Source organism: Mobula hypostoma, chromosome 15, assembly GCF_963921235.1.
Source record: "Mobula hypostoma chromosome 15, sMobHyp1.1, whole genome shotgun sequence".
Classification (NCBI taxonomy): domain Eukaryota; kingdom Metazoa; phylum Chordata; class Chondrichthyes; order Myliobatiformes; family Myliobatidae; genus Mobula; species Mobula hypostoma.
This window is the reverse complement of record NC_086111.1, coordinates 52176327-52200566: the sequence shown is the minus strand read 5'-3', so window position 1 is coordinate 52200566 and position 24240 is coordinate 52176327. Positions and strand designations below refer to the sequence as shown.

Below are 24240 nucleotides of genomic sequence, written 5' to 3'. Positions count from 1 at the left end.
ACAAGGGATTGCACTGGGATGGTAAGCTTTGTCTGGCTACTGGCTACTGTTATACACTAGTATGTACAATAAATCTGAAGAACATTAAGGAGTCTGGCAATAAGACAATAATCATTTTGCAGAACTAGTAACTTACCATGACCAGTGGCACACTGAAGAACAATTGCAGCAGATATATAGGATCATAAAATTTCCTTTTAATCAGACAGGCTTGCAAATAAATCGCTGATACTTCCTTGCACTTGATTAATACTGGAACTCATTACAATGGGTTCCTTCCATATGCAGATTGTAGGGCTACTAGAAGGCAGCTCGCCAAATACAGTTAGGAGTGGGTTTTAAATGCTAGCCTTGCTGATAGTGTCTACATCCCGTAAAGGATTTAATGGATGGTTATAGAGATTTAAAAGGTCAAGTACTGTTGTTTTAAATGCCATAACTTAGTCTTTTATTCTTTAACTGCATGATATGATTTGACATACTTTAACACTGGGGGGAAAAATTAACAAATTATTCTTTGTTTTCAGATCTGTTATTGTACAAGCAGAAAGTAAAAAAGAGTGTGAAGAGGTAAGCATGAATGAATGCAATTATATCTAAACTGCAAACTATTCCTTTTTTTTATAAAAAGGAATTGAATTGCAAAAGGGACAAATAACATTTTGGTTAAGTACCATTGACCTTATGTTACCATAGTAACATAAATTTGCAGAAGTCAGTAGGCAGTTATTTCTGGGGAAGCAACTTAAGTTACATATAGTAAAAGTTTTAAATATATTTTACCTCATTATGGCGTTGTGGTTTATGTTCCAAACAAACTCCCGTCTTTCCTCAGATGTTGTCTATTATTTTTGTGCGGACTGTCAAGTGAGCAGGGTTAACAGGGTGGTGATGTACTGACAGTTCCACAGCTTCTCTCCCCTTGTGGCTCAAGTTGAGGAGGCACAGCTCCAAGACTTGGCCCAATTTCATCCCACAAGCTGGTTTAATCTTGCTGCTGTAACTCATGGGATAAATTAATTTCCTGAAACCTCTGTGGGCCATCCACCACTCCCATCATTTATACACACTGCTTTGTTGGATGTGTGAAACAATACTTGCTTTAGTTCTGTTCAATTCTTTTTCCACCACATTGATGACTTTTGCTGCCAATTTCCACCCTACTTTCATTTTCAAATGCTCCATGTTTACTTCTCCCTTTCTTGACATCTCGATTTTCATTTCAGGAATATGTTAGCTACCGTATCTATTATAAGTCTATTGACTCCCACAGGTATTTCAACTACACCTCCTCCCACTCTGCTTCCTGTAGAGCTCCTTTCTTTGTCTTTATTTTATCTGTTTTGACAAGACTTTCTGCACCGATTTCTTTAAGATATCTTTCTTTTTATTTAACTACTATAGTCAACAGGACTCTCCAACATATCTCACATATTTCACATTGTTCTATGCTTGCCCTCTCTCCTCCCAGCCAGAACAAGCAATAGGTTTTCTCTTGTAGTTTGTAGAATACCTTCATTCATTTGCAAGAGTGACTTGTTACTTTAGTTCTCCATTCCATTCCCACTCTGATCTCTGTGTCAAAGAATAGCCCCTCTTCATACACTAGTACATTATAGTTATTGGGAGTTAACTACTTCAGCTCACTATCCATTATCCGTTCTACATATGTAACAGTACTTCTGATTCACTTGTTTTTTTTCCCTTTTAACTTTGTTTTTAAAGCAATTGTAACCTTGTTAGATTTGGTGCACGCTTTATCATAGTCGATTTCTATATTCTCTTCAACCTTTCATTGATCCTGTTTCTCTCCCTTCTGATGCAGCATGGTCTGCTGAATCTTTCCAATATTTTGTGTTTTCATTTCAAGTTGTTCTGGAGTTGTCTTAATTAATATATAATATCCAGGTTGTGAGATGAGAGAATGATTTTTTTCAATTAATATTCAAAAATATTTGTGGATACCTTGAACTTATTTTTGCAGTGGATTGCAACAATCAATAACATTTCCAAACGAATCTACCTTAGTGAGAACCCAGAGGTAAGTTTGCAGATTATTGTTAACTGATTATTTCATTTGCAGTGATTAGATGGAAGATTTGATGCACACTTCAAGTTGCTAAAATTCATAAAGCTGCAGGATTGCCCTTCTTATAATTTATATGCTGCATTTTTCCTTAGTTCTGCTTTATAATTCCAAAACAACCATCCATCACATCTAAGATACATTATTTTCAGAGAAAAGGTTCTGTGTTTTTGAAGTTATTCCAGCAAATTCAAAATTTCAGTATTGGTATAAATCTGAGAATTAAAATAGAAATGAACTACCATAGTGTATTTTGAATTCATTTCTGTTGTGAGTACATCTCAGGCAAACCAACATTGCACCTAATCCAACTGCCTTGAGAAGGTGGTGGTGAACTACGTATGCAATCACTGCAGTCCAGGTGACAGAAGCAAGGACAGGATACTTTCTGTCATTCAGTAAGATCAAGGCTGTATCTCTACCTCAGCACTGCTTTCTTATACTAACTTTGTATCCTTAGATCTCATTAATATCTCTAACAGGAAGTGACGTAGGATCTGAAAGGTCCTTATGGGTAGAATTAAGAAATTGCAAGTGTATAAAGATCCTGATAGGAGCTAGAAATGCCAGAAATTTGAAAAATTCAGGGGGTAGAAGTGGGTGTATTGGCTACTACCGAGGAGAAGGTGCTTGGGAAACCGAAAGGTCTGAAAGTGGATAAGTCACCTGGACTGCATGAGCTATACCCTAGGGTTCTGAAAGAGGTAGCTGAAGAGATGGTGGAGGCATTAGTCATCTTCTTCTTAAGTCTATCATCCCTATTGGGGCATAGGCCGCCGACAGCAGGTCACTAGATTCCTTTGTCCTGGGCGAGTCTTTGAGTCTTTCAGCCTTTCAAAGTATAGCCCTTCCTCTCCCAGGGATAAAGTCTTTGGAGCTTCTCTTGGCTTTCTGTAGAGCCAGGTTCTTACAGGATGAAGTTGTTAGCCCCAAGCCCATCTGTCCTTCTATCGCCGCTGGGCTTGGCAATATCCATGGCAGAATGGAGGCATTGGTAGTGTGTTCTGAAAAGAATCACAAGAGTCAGGAATGGTCACAGAGGACAGTAAAATCACAAATATCACTTCACTCATTTTAAGAATGGAAGGAGACAGAAGACAGAAAATTATAGGCTGGTTAGCCTGACTTCAGTGGTTGGTAAGATACTAAGAGTCCATTATTAAGGACGAGGTTTCAGGATATCCGAAGCATATGATAAAACAGCCAAAATCTGCATGGCTTCATTAAGAGGAGTTGTTACCTGACAAATTTGTTTGAATCCTTTGAGGAAGTAACAAGCAGAATAGACAAAGGAGGGTCATTGGTTGAGCCTGGTAAATAAAATAGGAGTCCATGGAAAGATACAACCTGGATAGAAGATTGGCTGACTGGCATAAGGCAAAGAGTGGAAATAAAGGGGGCGTCTTTGGTTGTCTGCAGTGACTAGTGGTGTTCTGCAGGGGCCAGTGTTGGATCCGCTGCTTTTCCAGATAGAAGTTGATGATCTGGATGATGGACTTGATGGCTTTTCACCAAATTCATGGATGATGCAAAGGTAGGTGGAGGGGCAGGTAATGTTGTGGAAGCAGGGGATCTGCCGATGAACCTGGACAGGTTGGGAGAGCAGGCAAAGAAATTACAATTGGAATGCAGCGTTGGGAAGTGTACGGTCATGCACTTGGGTAGAATGAATAAAGGCATAAGCTATTTTCTAAACAGGGAGAGAATGCAGGAATTGAAGGTGCACTAAAGAAGTAGACTATTTTACAGCTGGGGAGAGAATTGAGAAATTGAGGTGGTAAGGGACTTGGGAGTCCTAGTGCAGGATTCCCTGAAGGTTGAGTCAGTAGTAAAGAATGTACTGGCGTTGGGGTGTTGGAGAGGGTCCAGAGAAGGTTGATGAGAAATATCCTGGGGGTGAAAGGGCTAATGTATGAGGGGTATTTGATGATTCTGTGCCTGTACTCACTAGATTTTAGAAGGATGGGGGAGGAGAATCTCATTGAAACCTGCCAAATGTTGAAAGACCTGTTGTTCATTGAAAGAGTGGATGTGGAGAGCATACTTCCAGAAGTGGGAGAGTTAGGATTAGGAGGCACAGCCTCTGAATGAAAGGATGTCCTTTCAGAACGGAGGTGAGAAGGAATGTCTTTAGGCAGAGGATGATAAGTGTGGAATTAATTGTCACAGACAGTTGTGGAGGCCAAGTCATTTAGAGCAGAGGTTGACAGATTTTTGATAAGTAAGGACATCAGAGGTTACAGGGAGAAGGCAGGAGAATAGGGTTGAGGAGGAAAAAAAATCAGTCATGATTGAATGGTGTAGCAAACTTGATGGGCCAAATGGACTAATTCTGCTCCTACATTTTATGGTCTTATCCATAAATGTACAAAGTTTCTAGAATGTGTGCAGTGATTCAGCGTCCACGGCATTGTTGGATAATAAATTCCAAAGATTCTGGGTAATGAAATTTCTTATGGCCTACTCCTTATTTTGAGAACATCACCCCTGATCCTAGATACCCCAGCCGAGGAAAATCTCCTCTGGGTCTACCATTGTGAAGCTTGTAGAATTTAATAAGTTTCATTGAGATCAGCTCTCATTCTTCTTAACTACAGACAGTGTATTTCCAGTCTGCTTAATCTCTCTTGAACGGATAATCACTCCTTGTCAGGAATCAGTCTGGTTGACCTTCACTTAATTCCAGAAATATGCTTGCTTCTTTGGCTGGAGTAATCAGACTTTATTTCTGTTCTGTTAGTAATTTATATGGTAGTTCTGCATGTACAATCATTCTCTCCACATCCTTGTAGCTGTCAACCTTTTAATCACTTGTGAAATATTGCCCATCTCCTTCGAAGAGATGTTAAGCATACTGGAACTATACTCTTCAATCAGGACCTCTGAGGATCTTGTATGTTTCAGTGAAGTTACCTTTTATAAACTTAAATGGATGTAAGCCTAGCCTGTCATGAGACAACCCACCCATTCAAAATATATATCTCTGAAAGGTTTCCAATACATTAACATCCTTGTATTAGTAAGTATATAATACTCCAGTTGTGTTCTTGCTGATGACCTGTATAACTGAAGCAAAACTCCTCTACTCTTGCATTCAATTCTCCTCAGTATAAACTATAAGAATATGTTAATCTTCCTAATTACTTACTATACTTGCATGCTAGCCTTTTGAGAATCATGCACGAGGACACCATAAAGAAAAACCTAGGGATCCCAATGCACAATTCTCTAAATAATGCAAACTCATCATTTAGATGATGTGCTTTTTCCATCCCCCCCCCCCCAAGATAATTACTTACATAGCTGGCACATTTATAAATGCAGGGACTGAATGATTTGCTTTTTACTTTAAAGTCATTTCGATCATAAAGAGTATGGTCATTTTAGCTGCAGGATGATTTGGGGATCTCAGAAATAGCTGAAATCATGTTATAATTTGACTTGAGTAATCTTTTTTACACTTGATTTTGGTAATCTGATTGTATAATATGAAATTGGCAGTGAATATTATGCTCCTGACACTGAGTACTTAAATACATAAAGAATATATTATTTTAGTTTTCTTTCTATGGTTCGGTGTCATTGACAAGCAAAAATAATTCTTTTACCTAATGGCTTCATCCACCTCTAATGTTGAGCTTATAATTAGGAAGGTTTTGGCATTCATGGATAAAATTTAAAGTATTTTGTTGTTATCACAGGAATTGGCTGCTCGAGTGAACCAAACTGCTCTGGAAGCTGTTACACCATCTCCTTCATTTCAACAGCGTCATGACAGCTTGAGGTCTACAGTGTACGTAGAAACATAGCCTCTTGGAATCCAATTCCAGAACATATTCATTCTTGTGTTCTTTTATGAAAAATACTTCGTTCTGTGCAAAAGTCTTAGGCACATATATATAGCCTAGATTTTCCCAAGATTTTTGCACAGTACTGTATTTTCAATGTGGAGCAGAGAGCGAGTTTGTAAATCTGGTGGGAGCAAAGGATGTTGGTGAGGGTGGAGCGCTGCAGGTAGGGTGTGGGACAGGTGGCAGAGAACCATGGGGATGGAGGTGGTGGCACAGATGCAGACACATCCAGCTCTGAGACACCAAGCAAGGTCATTTGATTCCAAACAATTGGTTTATTGATAAGTACAGAATGTTTCTCCAGTGATTCCTGCTCCCTCCCCTCCCCCTTCCCTTTTTCCTAACCATGATTCCCCTCTCCCTGCCCCCTTCCTACTCTCAATCCACAATAGCGATCCCTATCAGAATTAGGTTTATCATCACTCACATATATCATGATTTTTATTTATGTGGCAGCAGCACAGTGTAATATATAAAATTTCTACAGTACTGTGCAAAAGTGTTAGGTACCCTAGCTACGTATACAGTGGCATGCAAAAGTTTGGGCACCCTGGTCAAAATTTCTGTTACTGTGAATAACTAAGCGAGTAAAAGATGACCTGATTTCCAAAAGGCATAAAGTTAAAGATGACACATTTCTTTAATATTTTAAGCAAGATTACTTTTTTATTTCCATCTTTTACAGTTTCAAAATAACAAAAAAAGAAAAGTGCCAGAAGCAACGGTTTGGGCATCCTGCATGGTCAGTACTTAGTAATGCCCCCTTTCACAAGTATCACAGTTTGTAAACGCTTTCTGTAGCCAGCTAAGAGTCTTTCAATTTTTGTCTGGGGGACTTTTGCCCATTCTTCCTTGCAAAAGGCTTCTAGTTCTGTGAGAATCTTGGGCTGTCTTGCATGCACTGCTCTTTTGAGGTCTAGCCACAGATTTTCGATGATGTTTAGGTCAGGGGTCTGTGAGGGCCATGGCAAAACCTTCAGCTTGCGCCTCTTGAGGTAGTCCATTTGTGGATTTTGAGATGTGTTTAGGATCATTATCCTGTTGTAGAAGCCAGCCTCTTCATCTTCAGCTTTTTTACAGACGGTGTGATGTTTGCTTCCAGAATTTGCTGGTACTTAATTGAATTCATTCTTCCCTCTACCAGTGAAATGTTCCTCGTGCCACTGGCTGCAACACAAGCCCAAAGCATGATCGGTCCACCCCCGTGCTTAACAGTTGGAGAGGGGTTCTTTTCATGAAATTCTGCATCCTTTTTTTCCCAACATACCTTTGCTCATTGCGGCCAAAAAGTTCTATTTTAACTTCATCAGTCCACAGGACTTGTTTCCAAAATGCATCAGGTTTGTTTAGATGTTCCTTTGCAAACTTCTGATGCTGAATTTTGGCCCAAACTTTTACATGCCACTGTATGTGCCTAACTCTTTTGCACAGTACTGCATGTATATTATGCATCTGACCATTCTGAACTTTCTAAATTGGTGTAAATAGCTCCCTTATTTTTGCAGATTTTAAATGGTTCTGGTGAGTATTAAATGCCCTGTTCTTCCAATAGATACGGTAGTAAGCTTTGTTGCTCAGGCCTTCTTGTATATCATTATGTAGCTACACAATGAAGAAAGACCCAGGTTTTTGACTAAGGCAAATTGTCAACTAAAACATTTGTAGACTATGTGGAAGTATCCAAGTCTAAGGGTCTCATATTATTTAATTTTCCAATTAAGTATATGGCTCTTAAGGTGAAATATTTATTTCATGGAATATTGATTTAATTACCAATGAGGCTAAAGGACTAAAATTCCTTTCCAAATCTCCAAGCCATGAAGTACAAACAAGTACTTGAAAAGATTGAGATGAAGAGACAGCCAATTAAACAAAGTCAGACAATAGATCCAATTGTTTTTTTTCCATAGTTAGAGGGAAATCTATAAATTCTACATTGTTAGAACATGTTTAAGAGTATTTTTCAGCCTTATCACAGAGATATAATTGGTCAGGGGCATGAACATGAATCTGCATCCAAACATGTTGTCATTAAGTTACGTATTGTTCCTTAGTTGATTGTTTGTTATGCACCATATTGTAGGATGTGGGTGGTCATGGTCATTCCATGACTCTGATTGTTCTTGGCAAAATTTTCTACAGAAGTGGATTGCTATTGACCCCAGCCATTATCAATACTCTTCAGAGACTGCCTGGCATCAGTGGTTGTATAACCAGAACTTGTGAAATGCCCCAGCTGCTCACACAACCATCCACCACCTGCTCCCATAGCTTCAAGTGACCCTAAGCAGGTGCTTGACCTTGCAGGCTAGTGGAGGGAAGGAGTGCCTTACACCTCCTTTGCAAGAGATGTATCCTCACCCTACCACCCAACTTCTTAAGCATATTCTTCTTAAAAGGAAAACTGAGAACATAATACAAATAAAGTATTTATCAATTTCTGTGAACATGCAGGGGAAAATTGATTGTTTCTGTATTGAATTTCTTGAAACAGCCACAATAGACCTCATCCCTCACGGACAAACAGTTCCACGTCTCTTGGATCGGAATCTCCTGCCCTTTCTACAATTTCATTGGATTCAATAGTTGCCCCAGATACACCCATTCAATTTGATATAATTTCTCCTGTCAGTGAGGAGTTGTCTAACCTAGCAAAGACGTCAGGACAATGTACCAGGTAAGACAAACATGTAAGACTTTTGGGTTTTAGTGAACATTTGCAGATCAAAAGAATAGAAAGTTGACTAATTCGATTGGAGGGCTCATATATAATGTGAAAGAGCTGTATACATTTACTTCTGGAATCGTGATTGTACCAAAAATCTTGAATCATTGCATTAGTCTAAGAATTCTCTGGAATAAGCAACTTTGAGACTTCACTTGAGTTCACAGTGTGTTTTCAGGAGAGTTTCTTGGATTTGCACATTCTAGAACTATACGGCCGTACAAAGCTTAGTGTTGTTGAACATGGTAGTACTTCATAGTGATGGCAGGGATCATAATGTAATTGAATTTTATATTCATTTTGAGGAGAGGAAGCAGGTGTCTGAGGTTAATATTTTAAACTTTAAATAAGGCTATCAATGAGGACCTGAAAGCAGAACTAGCTCAAGTGAACTAACAAAAGGGGTTGATGAATCATGTCCCGACAGATGTTTAAAGGATTTTTTTAGAATACACAAAAAAGATGCAATTCAATGAGAAAGAAATTTCAAGGAAAGGATCCATTCTCTTTAACTAATGAAGATGTTAAAGATAGCTGAAAAGTTAAAGAGAAAGCATGTGACAGGTCAAATGATTGAACAGAATACAAGACATTGCAAAGTATGACAAATGGCTAAATAAGGAAGGAGACTAACAAGAAATGCTAAAAAAAAAGAGTTTCAGTTTTAAAAATTAATTATTAAAGTGTTTTAGTTCTGTAAGACAGCAAGTCTGTGGAATTAATAATTAAGAAGATAAAAAAGAAGCAAGCTTAGGCCATTGATCTCTTGAATCCTCTCTGCCATTCAATATGATAATGATTGATTTTTTCCAGGCTTTCATCTCTTCTATGCAAGGTCCTTATAGCCTTTAAACTCCCAATCTTTCAGAAATATATCTATTCTTTAAATACCCCCAATAATCTAGCTTCCACAACCTTCTGGTGTAGAGAATTCCAGGCATTCACCACCCTCTGCAAGTAGTACTTCTGAAACACTTCAGTTTTGAGTGACTACTCTAGTCTTGTAATTATGACCCCTTGATTGACATTTTCCAATTAGTAGAAATGTCTCAGCAGTTTTCCTGTCAGGGATCTTGTATATTTTATTATCACTCTTCATTCTTTTAAACTCCAAAACTCCAATGAATATGGATCAAAATTTAAAATAAAATGATGACAGAAGAATCAGCAGATATTTTACATTTGTCTTCATCAGAGGGGATACAGTAACATCCCAGAAAAGTTGTAAATCAGGAATTGGAAGGGACAAAATCAGGGTAAAGATAAGATTTCACAAGGTGTTTATTGGGGATATAAATAGATTAAATGAGTGGGTAAAAATCTTGCAGTTAGAGTATAACAGGAAATTGCGGTTTCTCGACTTTGACAGGAAGCATCTTCGAAATGCAGAACTGAGATGCAGAGTCATCTGGGTGATCTAGTACATAATTTGCAAAAGGCTACGAGAAAGTAGTTGAGAAAGCTAAAGGAATGAAACCAAGATTCATTCATTACAACAGAATTGGAGACAGAGTAGAGTGTTTATGCTTCAGATATATCGTGTATTAGGAAGGCCACATCTGGAGTACACTGTCCTATATTGGTGGTCTTGTTTCAGGAAAAAATATAGAATCTAGGTCAGAGGTCTGCAATCCAAAACTTAGTGGTGAACTTAGTATCAACTGAACATGGCAAACTCACAACTAACCACATTGCTTGGTTTGATTATTAGTTCCATCTGAATTAACTAATCCAATTGAAACGGGTACAGGAGTATTGTAATTGGCTCAATTAAGGGAATTTCTTTTTCATTTTAAAAAGTAGACATTACCTTAATTTGTATATAATATATACTGGAAATGACACATAGATTTTGGATAAGATAATATCAACCTCCCACAACCATTTCACAACTTACAGAAGGTTATATTCCTGGAAAGCATTTTTAAGTAAAATTTTGTAAATGTAAAAGGCTGAACAAAGTGCATTATGAGAACTTTACTGCAACGTATTTCCAAGGGCATAGAGTGGCATGTATTCATTATAGTAAAAAACGATTTTACAGATCCCATGGGCACCACAGTTAGTGTGATGATCACAATTCAATTTTTGCAGCATCTATGAGGAGTTCGTACGTTCTCCGCGTGAACCACGTGGGTTTCCTGTGGGTGCTCTGATTTCCTCCCGCAGTCCAAATACGTGATGGTTTGCAAAGTGGTCATTGTAAATTGACCTATTATTAGGCTTGTGTTAAATGGGTGGGTTGCTGGACAGTGCGACTCATTGGGCCGGAAAAGCCTGTATCTCAAAATAAAATAGGCACAAATTCCAGAATTTGTAACATTACAGCGGTAAAATGTAATTGTTTCTTTGTAAATCAAGCAAAATTCATAATATAGTACCTTGCATAATTAAATCGTCTGTAGATACTATTTAAGTGTAGATTTAAGTGACAATACCCTTGAAAATTGACTTTTACAAAAGAACAAAAATAAACCTAATAGAAAAAAAAGAAATAAAAATTATTTTAGTTAATAAAGAAACAGCTTACATTTAATTATTTCTCCATTAGAAGAACAAATCCATTTGGAGAGTCTGGGGAATCAAAAACACAGGACTCTGAAGGTAAGATGCACAACTAAAATTTTGCTTTGAATGGTGACAAAAAGTGGGTAGTCTTGAATTAATGATCCCTTACAAGCACTGTGTAACATTTAATTCTTTGAATGCAATGGAATTAAATATTACACAGTGCAAATAAAGAGCAACCTATTTGGTACTACTCCTCTTGTCCTACTGCCAAGATGAGCTTCTACCGCTATGTAACAGTAAGGATTATGTATTTAAGTACATTAGAAATGCTACCAAATGGTAGTTCACTGAAGAACTGTGATGGATCCTGGAAAACCTTTATTGAAACATGAGATAGTTTATCATACTGTGCCCAAAATCAAACAGACTGCTAACTATGTTACCCATTATGTATTTCAAAATAGTAATAGTTAAGAATTATCTTGAGACATTTTTCTGATTTAGCATTATCATAGATTCTCAGTACATAAACCATATACAGTGGATTCCGGTTAACTAGTCCATTGGTTAATCAGGGCAGCCACTTATTTTGGACTACTCTTAAACAGCAAAACCTAATCGAGAAAATAGCTGGGATTCCCTTCATTTATTTGGGACACTATCGCAGTTAATTGGGACGGCACACCATTGCCGAACAGTTTCTAACTAGCCTCAGTCGCATGAACTTGTATGGCCGTTAGACATTACACCATGCTTAGAATGATCAGTTTTTAAATAGCATCTGTTGCGTGTGTTTGTATTCAAAAACCAATGACTCTTGTCACTGATAATTGGTGAGGAATAAGCAGTAAGACAATTCAGAACTGTTTCGCTCATTGCAGTCATGCTTCGAGAAGCCAGAAACAACCATGAGTGATAGTGAAACGATTTTACTACTTCAGCAAGTTAAGAACTATAAAAAAATTGAAAGTATTGACAGTCATCTTGAATGTTACAATGAAAATGAAGATTTGGAGGGTGTAATCATAGAAAGCATTGTATGAAAGCAGTCCATTATCTGCACTAGGTGTCTAGACTAATTTTGTTCATTTACAGTCAATCAGAGGAACACGGCATCATGTTGGTTGTCTGTTGTATCTGACAATGACAGTGAAATCTGTGGGAGAATTTTTAAAGAAGAAAAGCCATTGCACTGGGCCAGTTCCATTCTCTCAACTTTGGAAGTCCAGGTCCAGTGGTATGAGTAATCATCACAAACTGGGGTATCCTTAGTTGCAGTGGATAACTATGACTTCTGCTGTGTCTTAGCATGCCCTGTGCTCTCCACAAAGTATTGCAGAAGTCTTCTTGGCTGTTGGTTCTCACTGTTGATTTCATCTGCTCAGTTCACTGGAACAGACTTCACATGCTAGCATAGGTATGTCCCTATTTCACCAAAGTGTGAGACCTCTCCTGGTTTAGCCCATCTGTCAAAGTGGTGTACCAGCATGTAGTTGCTGTCGCACACAAACAGGAACTACAGATGAGAGCCAGCGGTGAGTGAGCTGCCCCAGGATGGACACTACAAGCCCCTTCACCAGAGGTGCTGCATCTCCCTGCACACCGTACTCATGTCAGCATACATTGAATGAGCAACTCCATTGATAACTGTTAGCAACTAATACATAGTTTTAGAGTACTGCAGTAGCATTGACAATGTTCTAATTTGCTCTGTATTTCATTTAAGTACATAATTTGTTACTCAATTAAACAGTAGTTTGTCTTTTTATATCTTTTTAACTATTTCCGCAAAACTGGCTAATTGAGCCAAAATGTACTGGTCCGGATGGGTCCCAGTTGTCGGAATCAGGTTTAATATCACCAGCATATGTCATGAAATTTGTTGTCTTTGCAGCAGCAGTACAATGCAATACATAATAATAGAGAAAAAAACATGAAAAAATATAAAATAGTTAAGTAGTGCATAAACAGAAATAAAAAAAAGTAATGAGGTAGGATTCATAGTTTCAATGTGCATTCAGAAATTGGATGACAAAGGGAAAGCAGCTGGTCCTGAATTGCTGACTGTGTGCCTTCAGGTTCCTGTACCTCCTTCCTGATGATAGCAATAACAACAAGGCGTGACCTGTGTGATGGGGTTCCTTAATGTACATATCCTGGATACTGCGGAGGCTAGTGCCCATGATGGAGCTGACTACATTTACAACTCTCTGCAGCTTATTTCGATCCTGTGCAGTAGCAAACCCCCCCCCCCCACCCCATGCAGACGGTGATGGAGCCAGTTAGAATGCTCTCCATGGTAGAAATTTGCGAGTGTCTTTTGGTGACATACCAAATCTCCTCAATCTCCTAATGAAATACGGCTTCTGTTGTGCCTTCTTTGTTGCAGCTTCGATATGTGTTGGGTCCAGGATAAATCTTCGGAAGTATTGACTCTCAAAAACTTGAAATTGCTCACTCTTTCCACTTCTGATCCCTCTATGAGGACTGGCGTGTGTTCCCTTGTCTTACCTTTTCTGAAGTCCATAAGTAGTTCTTTGGTCTTACTGACATTGAGTTGCAAGGTTGTTACTGCAACACCATTTAACTAGCTGATAGATCTTGCTTCTGTATGCCCCCTCGTCACCATCTGAAATTCTGCCAACAATAGTCAGCAAATTTATAGATGGCATGAGCTGTGCCTAGCCACACAGTCATGGGTGTAGAGAGAGTAGAGTAGTGGGCTGAGCACACATCCCTGAGGTGCGCCAGTGTTGATTGTCAGCGAGGTGGAGGTGTTATTTCTGATCCGCACAGATTGTGGTCTTCCGGTTAGGAACTGTAGGAATGATCATGTTAGATGCTGAGCTGTAGTCATTAAACAGCATCCTGACATGGGTATTAGTATTGTCCAGGTGATCCAAGGCCACATGAAGACCCAATGAGATAGCATCTGCCATAGACCTATTGTGGCGGTAGGCAAATTGCTGTGGTCCAGGTCCTGCTGAAACAGAGTTAATTCTAGCCAGAACCAACCTCTCAAAGCAATTCATCATTGTAGATATGAGTGGGGAATCCACTGTATTGATTTGGGTAAATTAATTCACATTTTTTTGTGTAGTAGGCTTGATTTTTGTTGTCAGATTTTGTCGTCCTAACAATAAAGTTGGTAGTAAATTAAAGCACCATTAGTTCAATTGATGCATTAGAACTCTCTATATTTTTGAAGATAATACCGTTTGAGCTCTTAGCAAATGCATACAGAAAGACAAATAAATATTGATTGAAATTTTTAATATTTTCTGTAGAATCAATTCTTCATCAGTTGTTCATTGTGCGATTCCTTGGTTCAATGGAAGTTAAAACAGATGAAACTTCGGATGTTATTTATGAAACAATGCGTCAGATCCTTGCAGCCCGTGCTATACACAACATTTTTCGGATGACTGAATCTCATTTGCTAGTGACGTGTGACAGTTTGAAGTGAGTTCAGTTTTTTGTTGATTGGCAGAAATGTTTGCTTTGTTTTAAACAATTAAAATATAAATATGTCTGATAATAGTTTTTTTATATTTTAGGTTAATTGACCCTCAGACTCAAGTCACACGCTTAAGAGTAGGTACTAAAATTATTAAATAATATTTCGTGAAAGACTGTTTTAACAAATTTGTTACCAAGTGTAATCCCGCCTATATCTAGTTCATTTGAAGTTTTATATTGAAATTTTAGTTTTTGCTCTGACAGTAAAATAAAGCAAAAAGTATGTTTTTTTAATATTGATGCCCTTGCTGCCCCCAAAGCCATTATTTCCTCTCTTTGTCCCCTTTCCCAGCTCCCTAAAATCCAAAGGTTATCGGTGGAACAGCTTTTAATGAAAACCGGTTTAACTAGTCATTGTTATAGTTAAAAACAGAAAATGCTGGTAAAACTTGATAGGCTAGGAAACATCTTTGCAAACAAAAACAGAGTTATCATATTAGCCTCTATTGCAATGCTAAAACTAACCATTATACTAAAGTTATCCGGGAATGGAATGGTAACCTCTCAGATTCTCCTCACCACTACCACAAATTGTTTTCTTAAACCACCATCATCTTTGACAGATATGAGAAACACATAAAGTCTATTTAGCTACCGTTGCTGTATCTTTTTCTAGGCCTTGCTCCCAGGGCAAACATCTCCCATTGTCCTTGTCTGAAAATCAAGCTCTTCTAAATTCTATACCATTTTCCAACTTGTTCTTCCCATGCTTTAATTAGCTATGAGATCAATTTCCTGTTTGTTCTTCTTATTCTGACCAGATTATTGGCCATCAAACTTCCTTTGTAGGGCATTATTTTAGCTGATATTGCTAATGGCTCCCCTATTGGAATACCTTAAATCCACTATTGTTATGCCTTTCCTATTGTCCTTACAATTGCTGCACTTCTTCCGTCTCCTAAGATCTTTGAACATACAGTATGTTGCTACCCCTCAACCCCAAACTTGCTTTTCTGGAGAGATATCAAGAGACCTAGGCTATTGATCTGAACATCATGGCTGCTAGGAAACTAGCATTCAAGCAATAAACAGTAAAATGCTCTTTTATGCCCATTAAAATGACATTGTATTTAAAAATTCATCTTGTTTAAGAAAGGATTTATCTTTCTTTACCTAGCCTGGCCTACATGTGATTCCAGACACATGGCAATGTGGTTGACTCTGCTTTCTATATGCTAGTCAGTTCAGGGGCATTTGGGACAAAGCACTAAATGCTAGTCTCACCAGTATCTCTAGATCCCAGGCACAAAAGAAAGATTAAAAAGTTCCCTTTCCAGGAAATTATCTGAAGTTATGTCACATGGTTCATAACCTTGGTGGTTGAGCTGAAACTAATTCTTGCCTATATTTTCAATTTATTTTAGTGTATTATTCATCAAGTTTACTGTTATTTAACTACATTCATGTATATAACGTACATAACCCTATAATGTATATAGAAACAAGACAATGTTTCTCTGAACCAGGGTGTAAAGCACAATAGTATACATAATACACGATAACTTGTGAAGCTAAGGATAAAATCTACAGATGAATCACACATAATTAACCAAATAAATTGCATTAATATTAAATATTGCAAGGTACAGAACAGATTAACCAATGACACCTTGAATATGATGCAGCAGGGAGTCCAGAAGCCTAATGGCCCGGGGGATGAAACTATTTCTCATCCTGACCATTCTTGTTTTTATGCATTGTAGTCTCCTGCCTGATGGTAGAATGTCAAAGAGGATAGTGGATGGATGGTAAGGAGATCGCTATGATCCTCTCAGCTATTCTCACAGTCCTTTGTAGGACTTCTGATGCGAAGCCCAACTGCTCCCATTCTAGATGGAGATGCAACTTGTCAGGACACTCTCAATAGTGCTCCTGTATAACACAGTTAAGATGTGGAGGGGGGGAGCCTTGCTTGCCTCAATCTGCTTTGGAAGTGGAGGCACTGCTGTACCACCTTGTTCAGGGAGGTGATATTAAGGGACCAGGTGAGGTCATCTATGATGTGAACTCCCAGGAAGTTGGTGCACTTAACTTTTCTCTACGGACAAGCCATGTATTTGCAGAGGGGGATGGTTCGTCTGCACCTTCCTGAAGTCCACAATGATTTCCTTTGTCTTCTCCATGTTCAGGCTTAGATTGTTCTTCTCACACAAATCTACCAGTTGCTCCACTTCCTCTCTATACTCAGTCTCGTCATCAATATTGACACAACCACTGTTGTGTCACCTGTAAACTGGATGACATGGTTTGAGCTGGATCCTGCGACAAGTCATGTGTCAGCAGTGAGTTGAGCAGACGGCTTTGAGGAGTGCCAGTGCTCAGCATAATGGGATCAGAGATGTTGATGGCCACACTGTGGCCTTACTGTTATGAAGTCCAACATCCAATTGCAGAGGAAAGTGTTGAGACCCATTGAGGGTTTCCCCACCAATTTCTGCGATATGATAGTGTTGAACGCTGAACTGAAGTCTATAAACAGCAGAGTCCCTACGCAACTCCCTTGTCCATTCGTTCCCCCCCATCCCCCCACTTATCTCCTTCCTGGCACTTATCCTTGTAAGCGGAACAAGTGCTACACATGCCCTTACACTTCCTCCCTTACCACCATTCAGGGCCCCAGACAGTCCTTCCAGGTGAGGCGACACTTCACCTGTAAGTTGGCTGGGGTGATATACTGCATCCGGTGCTCCCGATGTGGCCTTCTATACATTGACGATACCCAACGCAGGCTGGGAGATCGTTTTGCTGAACACCTACGCTCTGTCCGCCAGAGAAAGCAGGATCTCCCAGTGGCCACGCATTTTAATTCCACGTCCCATTCCCATTCTGATATGTCAATCCACGGCCTCCTCTACTGTAAAGATGAAGCCACACTCAGGTTGGAGGAACAACACCTTATATTCTGTCTGGGTAGCCTCCAACCTGATGGCATGAACATTGACTTCTCAAATTTCCGCTAATGCCCCACCTCCCCCACGTACCCCATCCGTTATTTATTTATATACACACATTCTTTCTCTCTCTCTCTCCTTTTTCTCCCTCTGCCCCTCTGACTATACCCCTTGCCCATCCACTGGGTTTCCCCCCTCTCCCCCTTTTCCTTCTCCCTGGGCCTCCTGTCCCATGATCCTCTCATATCCCTTTTGCCAATCAACTTCCCAGCTCTTGGCTCCATCCCTCCCCCTCCTGTCTTCTCCTATCATTTCGGATCTCTCCCTCCTCCTCTCTCTTTCAAATCTCTTACTATCTCTTCTTTCAGTTAGTCCTGACGAAGGGTCTTGGCCCGAAACATCGACTGTACCTCTTCCTAGAGATGCTGCCTGGCCTGCTGCGTTCACCAGTAACTTTGATGAGTCTGGCATTAAAGCCTTTCTCCCAGCTGCACTGGACCCTTTCCAGTTTCATAATAGAAACTGTTCTACATAATTCAAAAACACCATCAATGAATTGTTGTGCTTCCTTTGAGACAATGTCTAACTTAATGATGTCAGTGTAAGGTGACTGCTTTTGGTTTGTTCGTAATGATTGTAAAGAGCTGTGGTTTTTGTTACACACATAAAATGACTCTTGCATGTTTTCGTCACAAAATCCTACACTATCACCAGGTTCAAACATCACACGACGCTGCTCTTTCCTCAGCTTCTTTGCGACTGAAATCCTCACTCATCCCTTTGCTCCTCTAGATTATTTTGCTGTCCTCCCAGCAAGTATGCAGTTTCGTAGCCTACTCGAATTTTCACTCATTTAAAACCCTGATGTCTATATTTTAAGTAGTTTGAAATCTCAATCACCTGTGTTTGCTGGCTGATTTTGGCTTCTGCACCAATAAAACATCTATTTTAAAATAATTTTACATTAGTTTTCATGTAAAGGTAAGTGTAAAGGAATTGGGTGCTTACTGTTCTGGTTAACAACGGATGGTGTAATCCGGGTCATATTACGATGGAGGAATATGTTTGTAGACCGGATATTGAACTTTTTGCTGTTGGACCTCGGCCATATTCCACCGAGATACAACACTGGGCATCATGGGAGGTTGTTCCTGCCTGTGGCCATCAAACTTTGCAACTCCTCCCGTGGAGGGTCAGACACCCTGAGCCAATAGGCTGGTCCTGGACTTATTTCCATCTGGCATAGTTTGTATTTTGTTGTTTGATTGTTTGTGGTTTTTGTATTGCTATATATATGCTCTATTCTTGGTTGGTGCAGCTGTAACAAAACCCAATTTCCCTCAGGATCAATAAAGTATATCTATCTATCTATCTATCTATGTGCCTCCTTGATTACCCACTTCTATTCCTCCCACTGTCATCACAACTATAGCAATTACATCAAGGTTTACAAACTTTTGCTTCTTGCTCTTCCGTTATCATCAACCTGAAGCATCTCTGTTGTGTCTTGCCATGACATATTGTCAATGTTTCCAGCTTTTATTTCAGATAGACTGTGCCTATACTCTTGGAAGTTTTCGTGTTTTATTCTTTTACAACATTGAATCACAGTGGTTTAATTTGGCTTTTTTTTTTGACACTGGTCAATAGAAAAAGACTCTTTTTGTGGCTGAGCTGGGAGAGACTTCACATACAACTACTGTTGCCTGGGTGCTTCACCAGTCGCAGCTTTGTGGAAGAGTGGCAAAGGGAAAGCCACTGTTGAGGGGGGAAAAAACTCTCATGAAATCTTGGCTAGAGTTTCCCAGAAGGCATGTAGGAGATTCTGAATTCAGCTGGAAGAAAATTCTATGGTCTTATGAAACCAAAATTGAGGTTTTTGGTCATCACACTAAACACTATGTTTAGTGTAAGCCGAACCCTGCACATCAGATCATCACTACCATGAAGCATGGTGATGGCTGCCTCATGCTGTGGGGATGTTTCACTGCAGCGGGCCCTGGAAGGCTTGTGAAGGTAGAGGGTAAAATACAGGGAAGTCCTGGAGGAAAACCTGATGCAGTCCGCAAGAGAATTGCGACTTGGGAGAAGATTTGTTTTCCAGCAAGACAATAACTCCAAGCATAGAGCCAAAGTTGCATAGGAATGGCTTAAAAACAACAAAGTTAATGTCCTGGAGTGGCCAAGTCAGACTCCAGACCTCAATACAATTGAGAATTTGTGGCTGGACTTGAAAAGGGCTGTTCACTCATGATACCCATGCAATCTGACAGAGCTTGAGCAGTTTTGTAAAGAAGAATGGGGAAAAGCTGCAGTGTCCAGATGTTCAAGCAGCTGATAGAGACCTATCCTTATAGACTCAAGGATGTAATTGCTGCCCAAGGTGCACCTACTAAATACTGACCTGAAGGGAGTGAATACTTGTGCCATCAGTTATTTTGTGATTTATATTTGTAATTACTTAGATCACTTAGTGTCTTTTTCTGTTGATCGTGTCCAAAAAAGCCAAATTAAATCCACTATTATTCAATGTTGTAAAATGATAAAACATGAAAACTTCCAAGGGGGGTGGGAGGAGTGAATGTTTTTTAAAGGCACTGTATGTCACTTGCAGTATCAGCTTTTCTAGTGGTGACTGCTGTGGAATTAAACCATCAAATTCTCTTCCTGACACTCTCTATCTCTCTACCTCTTTAAGTGAACTTTGGTCATCAGTTCGAATATATTTTGCTCTGGTATCAAAGTTTCGTGAAAATGCCCTGGAATATTTCATTGTAGTAGAAGTGCTGTGTAAATGCAAGGTTTTTTTGCTTATTCTTGCACTGCAGAATCTTCACTGGGCTTGTTTTCAATTGTTTTTCTTTCATTGCAGTTCCCTTTGCAAAATGTGGTTCTTTGTGCAACTCACAAAGAGAATAAACGACTGTTTGGGTTTGTGCTGCATACGGGAGGAAACAGCACAGGGCGTCCAGTCTCTATTTGCTACGTCTTTGAATCAAACAATGAAGGAGAGAAGGTGCGCAAGGCATTCCTTTTAATATTGTGTTTCCTGTTCTGATTTAATGTATATTAATATTATCAATTGGCAAGAAAATTAAGATTGAATTATAATCATGTCCAGTCAGGTCATAGACTTAATTATGTGAATTTCTAGCTTACAATTTCCTTCCATTTATGACTGCTATTTACCTTGAAATAACCACTGTGTATGTAGATGACTCAGAGATTGTTTTGTGTCCATATATGTATGTATTTTGATTGACTATTTCTCTTCCAACCTCTCAATCACAACTTTCTCTATTCTCTCTCTCAATCTCAGAAAGGTAGTAGGTGGAGAAAGCAGTATGAATGTTTTACCTAATCATGATATAATTATAACTGCAGAAGTTGGACATCTGAAATAAAAACAAAAAATATTGGAAAGAATTCCATTATTCTTTTTAAGGGTCTTCAACATTAACACTAATTATTTCACTTTCCACAGATGTTTTCTTACCTGCTCAAATCTTTCTCCCATTTTCTGATTTTACTTAATGATATATATATATATTTTGGTTCCTGTATCCAGCTTTGAGGCTAATGCAATTCCTAGCCTTCATTTTCTCCTCTTGTAGCAAGATTGCACACCCCCCCAATAAACAGATGATTGTCCTTGTACCCGTCCCAGCATTTTGTGGGTGAAGTTGAAGTTGCTGTCTGCTGAATGTCCATTTTTCCTCTCCTGCTGCACAAAATGCTTTGTGAGGGCAAACATTACTGACCTCTTTTCCCTTTAATTCTATTGCCACCCATCACTAACTCTTACCTATTCACGTTTGGGCTTGCTATTCACTACATCACTCTAACAAGCCAACCACTTCATCATCACTCATTGAACCCTTCAAGCCTTGCAGATGTGTCAGTCTTTTATCTTGGTCTTCGTTCACCACTTCCCCAGTATCAGCTGATCTTCACTCCTTTTAAACATCAATGTTGTTATTTTGATTTACTATTTTGCTTGCCTAGCCACATGAAACTTACCCCCCCCCCCTTCCTCTATTCCATCATAGATGTTGTTTTATTTTTTTTCTTGGGTATTGTTCACTTTCACCACCCTTTTGGTAAAACGTCCCCTAAACTTTTGGCCATTCTATTACTACCCTATGTTCAAGATCCATCAGCTCCCCTTATCATCTCCCAAAAATTTTCCCATCTCTGTTGCATCTTTATTTAAACCCACTTCTGTTCCCCTCCCCACTATTCTCCATCCTGCACAGAATAGCTGTAAACAAAGTTGTGAACAACATTCTGAAGCAGAATCAGGTTTAATCCCACAGGCGTAAGTCACAAAATATGTTGCTTTGTGGCAGCAGTAGTGCAATGCATAATAATAAAAAACACTATAAATTGCAATAAGAAATTTATTCCTGGATGGCAGCAAGTCAAGTCAAGTTTATTGTCATTTTGACCATAAGCTGCTGGTACAGTACGCAGTAAAAACGAAACAGCATTCCTCCAGGACCCTGTTGTTTCATGTAACACAACACAAAACTACACTAGACTATGTGAGACAGCACAAGACTACACTAGACTATGTGAGACAGCACAAAAACTGCACTGGACTACAGACCTGCACAGGACTACATAAAGTATACAAAACAGTGCAGGGCAGTACAATAATTAATAAACAAGACAATAGGCACAGTAAAGGACAAATTACAATATAATAATAAATGATGTAGATGTCAGTCTAGACTCTTGAGTATTGAGGAATCTGATGGCTTGATGACTGTTGCCCAGTCTGGTTCTGAGAGCCCGAATGCTTCAGTACCTTTTGCCAGATAGCAGGAGGGAGAAGAGTTTGTATGAGGGGTGCGTGGGATCCTTCACAATACTGTTAGCTTTGTGGGTGCAGCGTGTGGTGTAAATGTCTGTAATAGCAGGAAGAGAGACCCCGATGATCTTCTCAGCTGACCTCACTATCCGCTGCAGGGTCTTGCGACCTGAACCAGACAGTGATGCAGCTGCTCAAGATGCTCTCGATACATCCTCTGTAGAATGTGGTGAGGATGGCATGTGATGGGGCCTTAATGCGGCCTTTTAAGGCATCGCCTTTTGAAGATGTCCTCGATGCTAGGGAGGCTCATGCTCATGGCGGAGTTGGCTGAGTTTGCAAACTTTCTGCAGCTTTTTAGATTAGATTAGATTATGAGGACACTCAGTCCTCGTTTATTGTCATTTAGAAGTGCATGCATTGTATCATTTTTTAATGTTCCTCCAGAAAGATATCACAGAAACACAGGACAAACCAAGACTAAAACTGACAAAACCACATAATTATAACATATAGTTACAACAGTGCAAAGCAATACCGTAATTTGATAAAGAGCAGACCATGGACACGGTAAAAAAAAGTCTCAAGTCCCGATAGCCCTATCATCTTACGCGGACGGTAGAAGGGAGAAACTCTCCCTGCCATGAACTCCAAGCGCCACAAACTTGCCGATGCATTGGAAGCACCTGACCACAGTCGACTCTGAGTCTGTCCGAAAACTTTGAGCCTCCGACCAGCCCTCCGGCACCGAGCACCATCTCTGCCGAGCGCTTTGACCCTGCCCTGGCCACCGAGCAACAAACAAAGCCGAGGACTCGGGGCCTTCCCCTCTGGAGATTCTGGATCACACAGTAGCAGCAGCAGCGAAGCAGGCATTTCAGAAGTTTCACAGGTGTTCCTTCGTGCTCTCACGTCCGTTTCCATCAAATCAGGATTGTGCACGGCACTCTACTTGACAAATAGTAGATATCATTCACCGGAGTGGCCGCTGCAAGCTGTGACGCGCCGCCATCTTCTTCTCCAATCCTGTGTGATGGTCTCCATTCCACATGAGGATCCAACCAGTTAAAATGCTGTCCACAGTACATAGTTAGAAATTTGCATATGTCTTTGGTGCCATACCAACTCTACTCAAACTCCGAATGAAATATAGCCACTGCCATGCCATCCTTGTAATTGCATCAATACGTTGGGCTCAGGATAGATCTTCAGAGATGTTGACATCCAGGAATTTGAAAATGCTTGCCTTTCTACTGCTGATCCTCAACAAGGACAGGTGTGTGTTCCCTCAACTTCCCCTTCCTGAAGCCCACAATCAATTCCTTGTTCTTACTGACATTGAGTGCGAGGTTGTTGTCACAACATCATTCAATCAGCTGATCTATCTCACTTCTGTACACCGCCTCATCACCATCCGAAATTCTGCCAACGATAGTTGTGTCATTGGCAAATTTATAGATGGCGTTTGAGCTGTGCCCAGCATATGGGGGTAGAGAGGGGAGAGCAGTGGGTTACGTATGCAACCAGAGAGGACTGTGACTCCTGGTGAGGGAATCTGGATCGAGTTGCAGAGAGAGGTAGGGAGGCCCCACTTTTGGACTTGTTGATTAGTACTGAGGGTATGATGGTGTTGAATGCTGAGCTGTAATCAATAAATAGCAGCTTGACATACGTATTGCTATTGTCTGGATGACCCAAGGCCGAGTGGCAAGCCAGTGAGATTGCATCGCTATAGGCCTATTGTGGTGATAGGCAAATTGTCGTGGGTCCAGGTCTTTGCTTAGGCGGGAGTTGATTGTGGCCATGACCAACACCTCAGAGCACTTCATCACTAGATGTGACTG

At 39.8% G+C, this 24240-nt stretch overlaps 1 protein-coding gene across 3 annotated transcripts in view; it reads left to right on the top strand.

The window, feature by feature from the left end:
* appl1 (adaptor protein, phosphotyrosine interaction, PH domain and leucine zipper containing 1) overlaps positions 1-24240 on the top strand; it is a 72970-nt gene that overhangs the window by 36618 nt on the left and 12112 nt on the right. For 2 of the 3 annotated variants that reach the window (XM_063068055.1, XM_063068054.1), the window contains exons 12-20: positions 528-570; positions 1985-2041; positions 5788-5879; positions 6623-6679; positions 8432-8614; positions 11214-11266; positions 14461-14635; positions 14731-14767; positions 20456-20599. In XM_063068055.1, the coding sequence (XP_062924125.1) occupies positions 528-570; positions 1985-2041; positions 5788-5879; positions 6623-6679; positions 8432-8614; positions 11214-11266; positions 14461-14635; positions 14731-14767; positions 20456-20599 (841 nt within the window). The remainder of the gene's footprint in view (positions 1-527; positions 571-1984; positions 2042-5787; positions 5880-6622; positions 6680-8431; positions 8615-11213; positions 11267-14460; positions 14636-14730; positions 14768-20455; positions 20600-24240) is intronic. The other variant, XM_063068056.1, reaches the window with a different exon arrangement.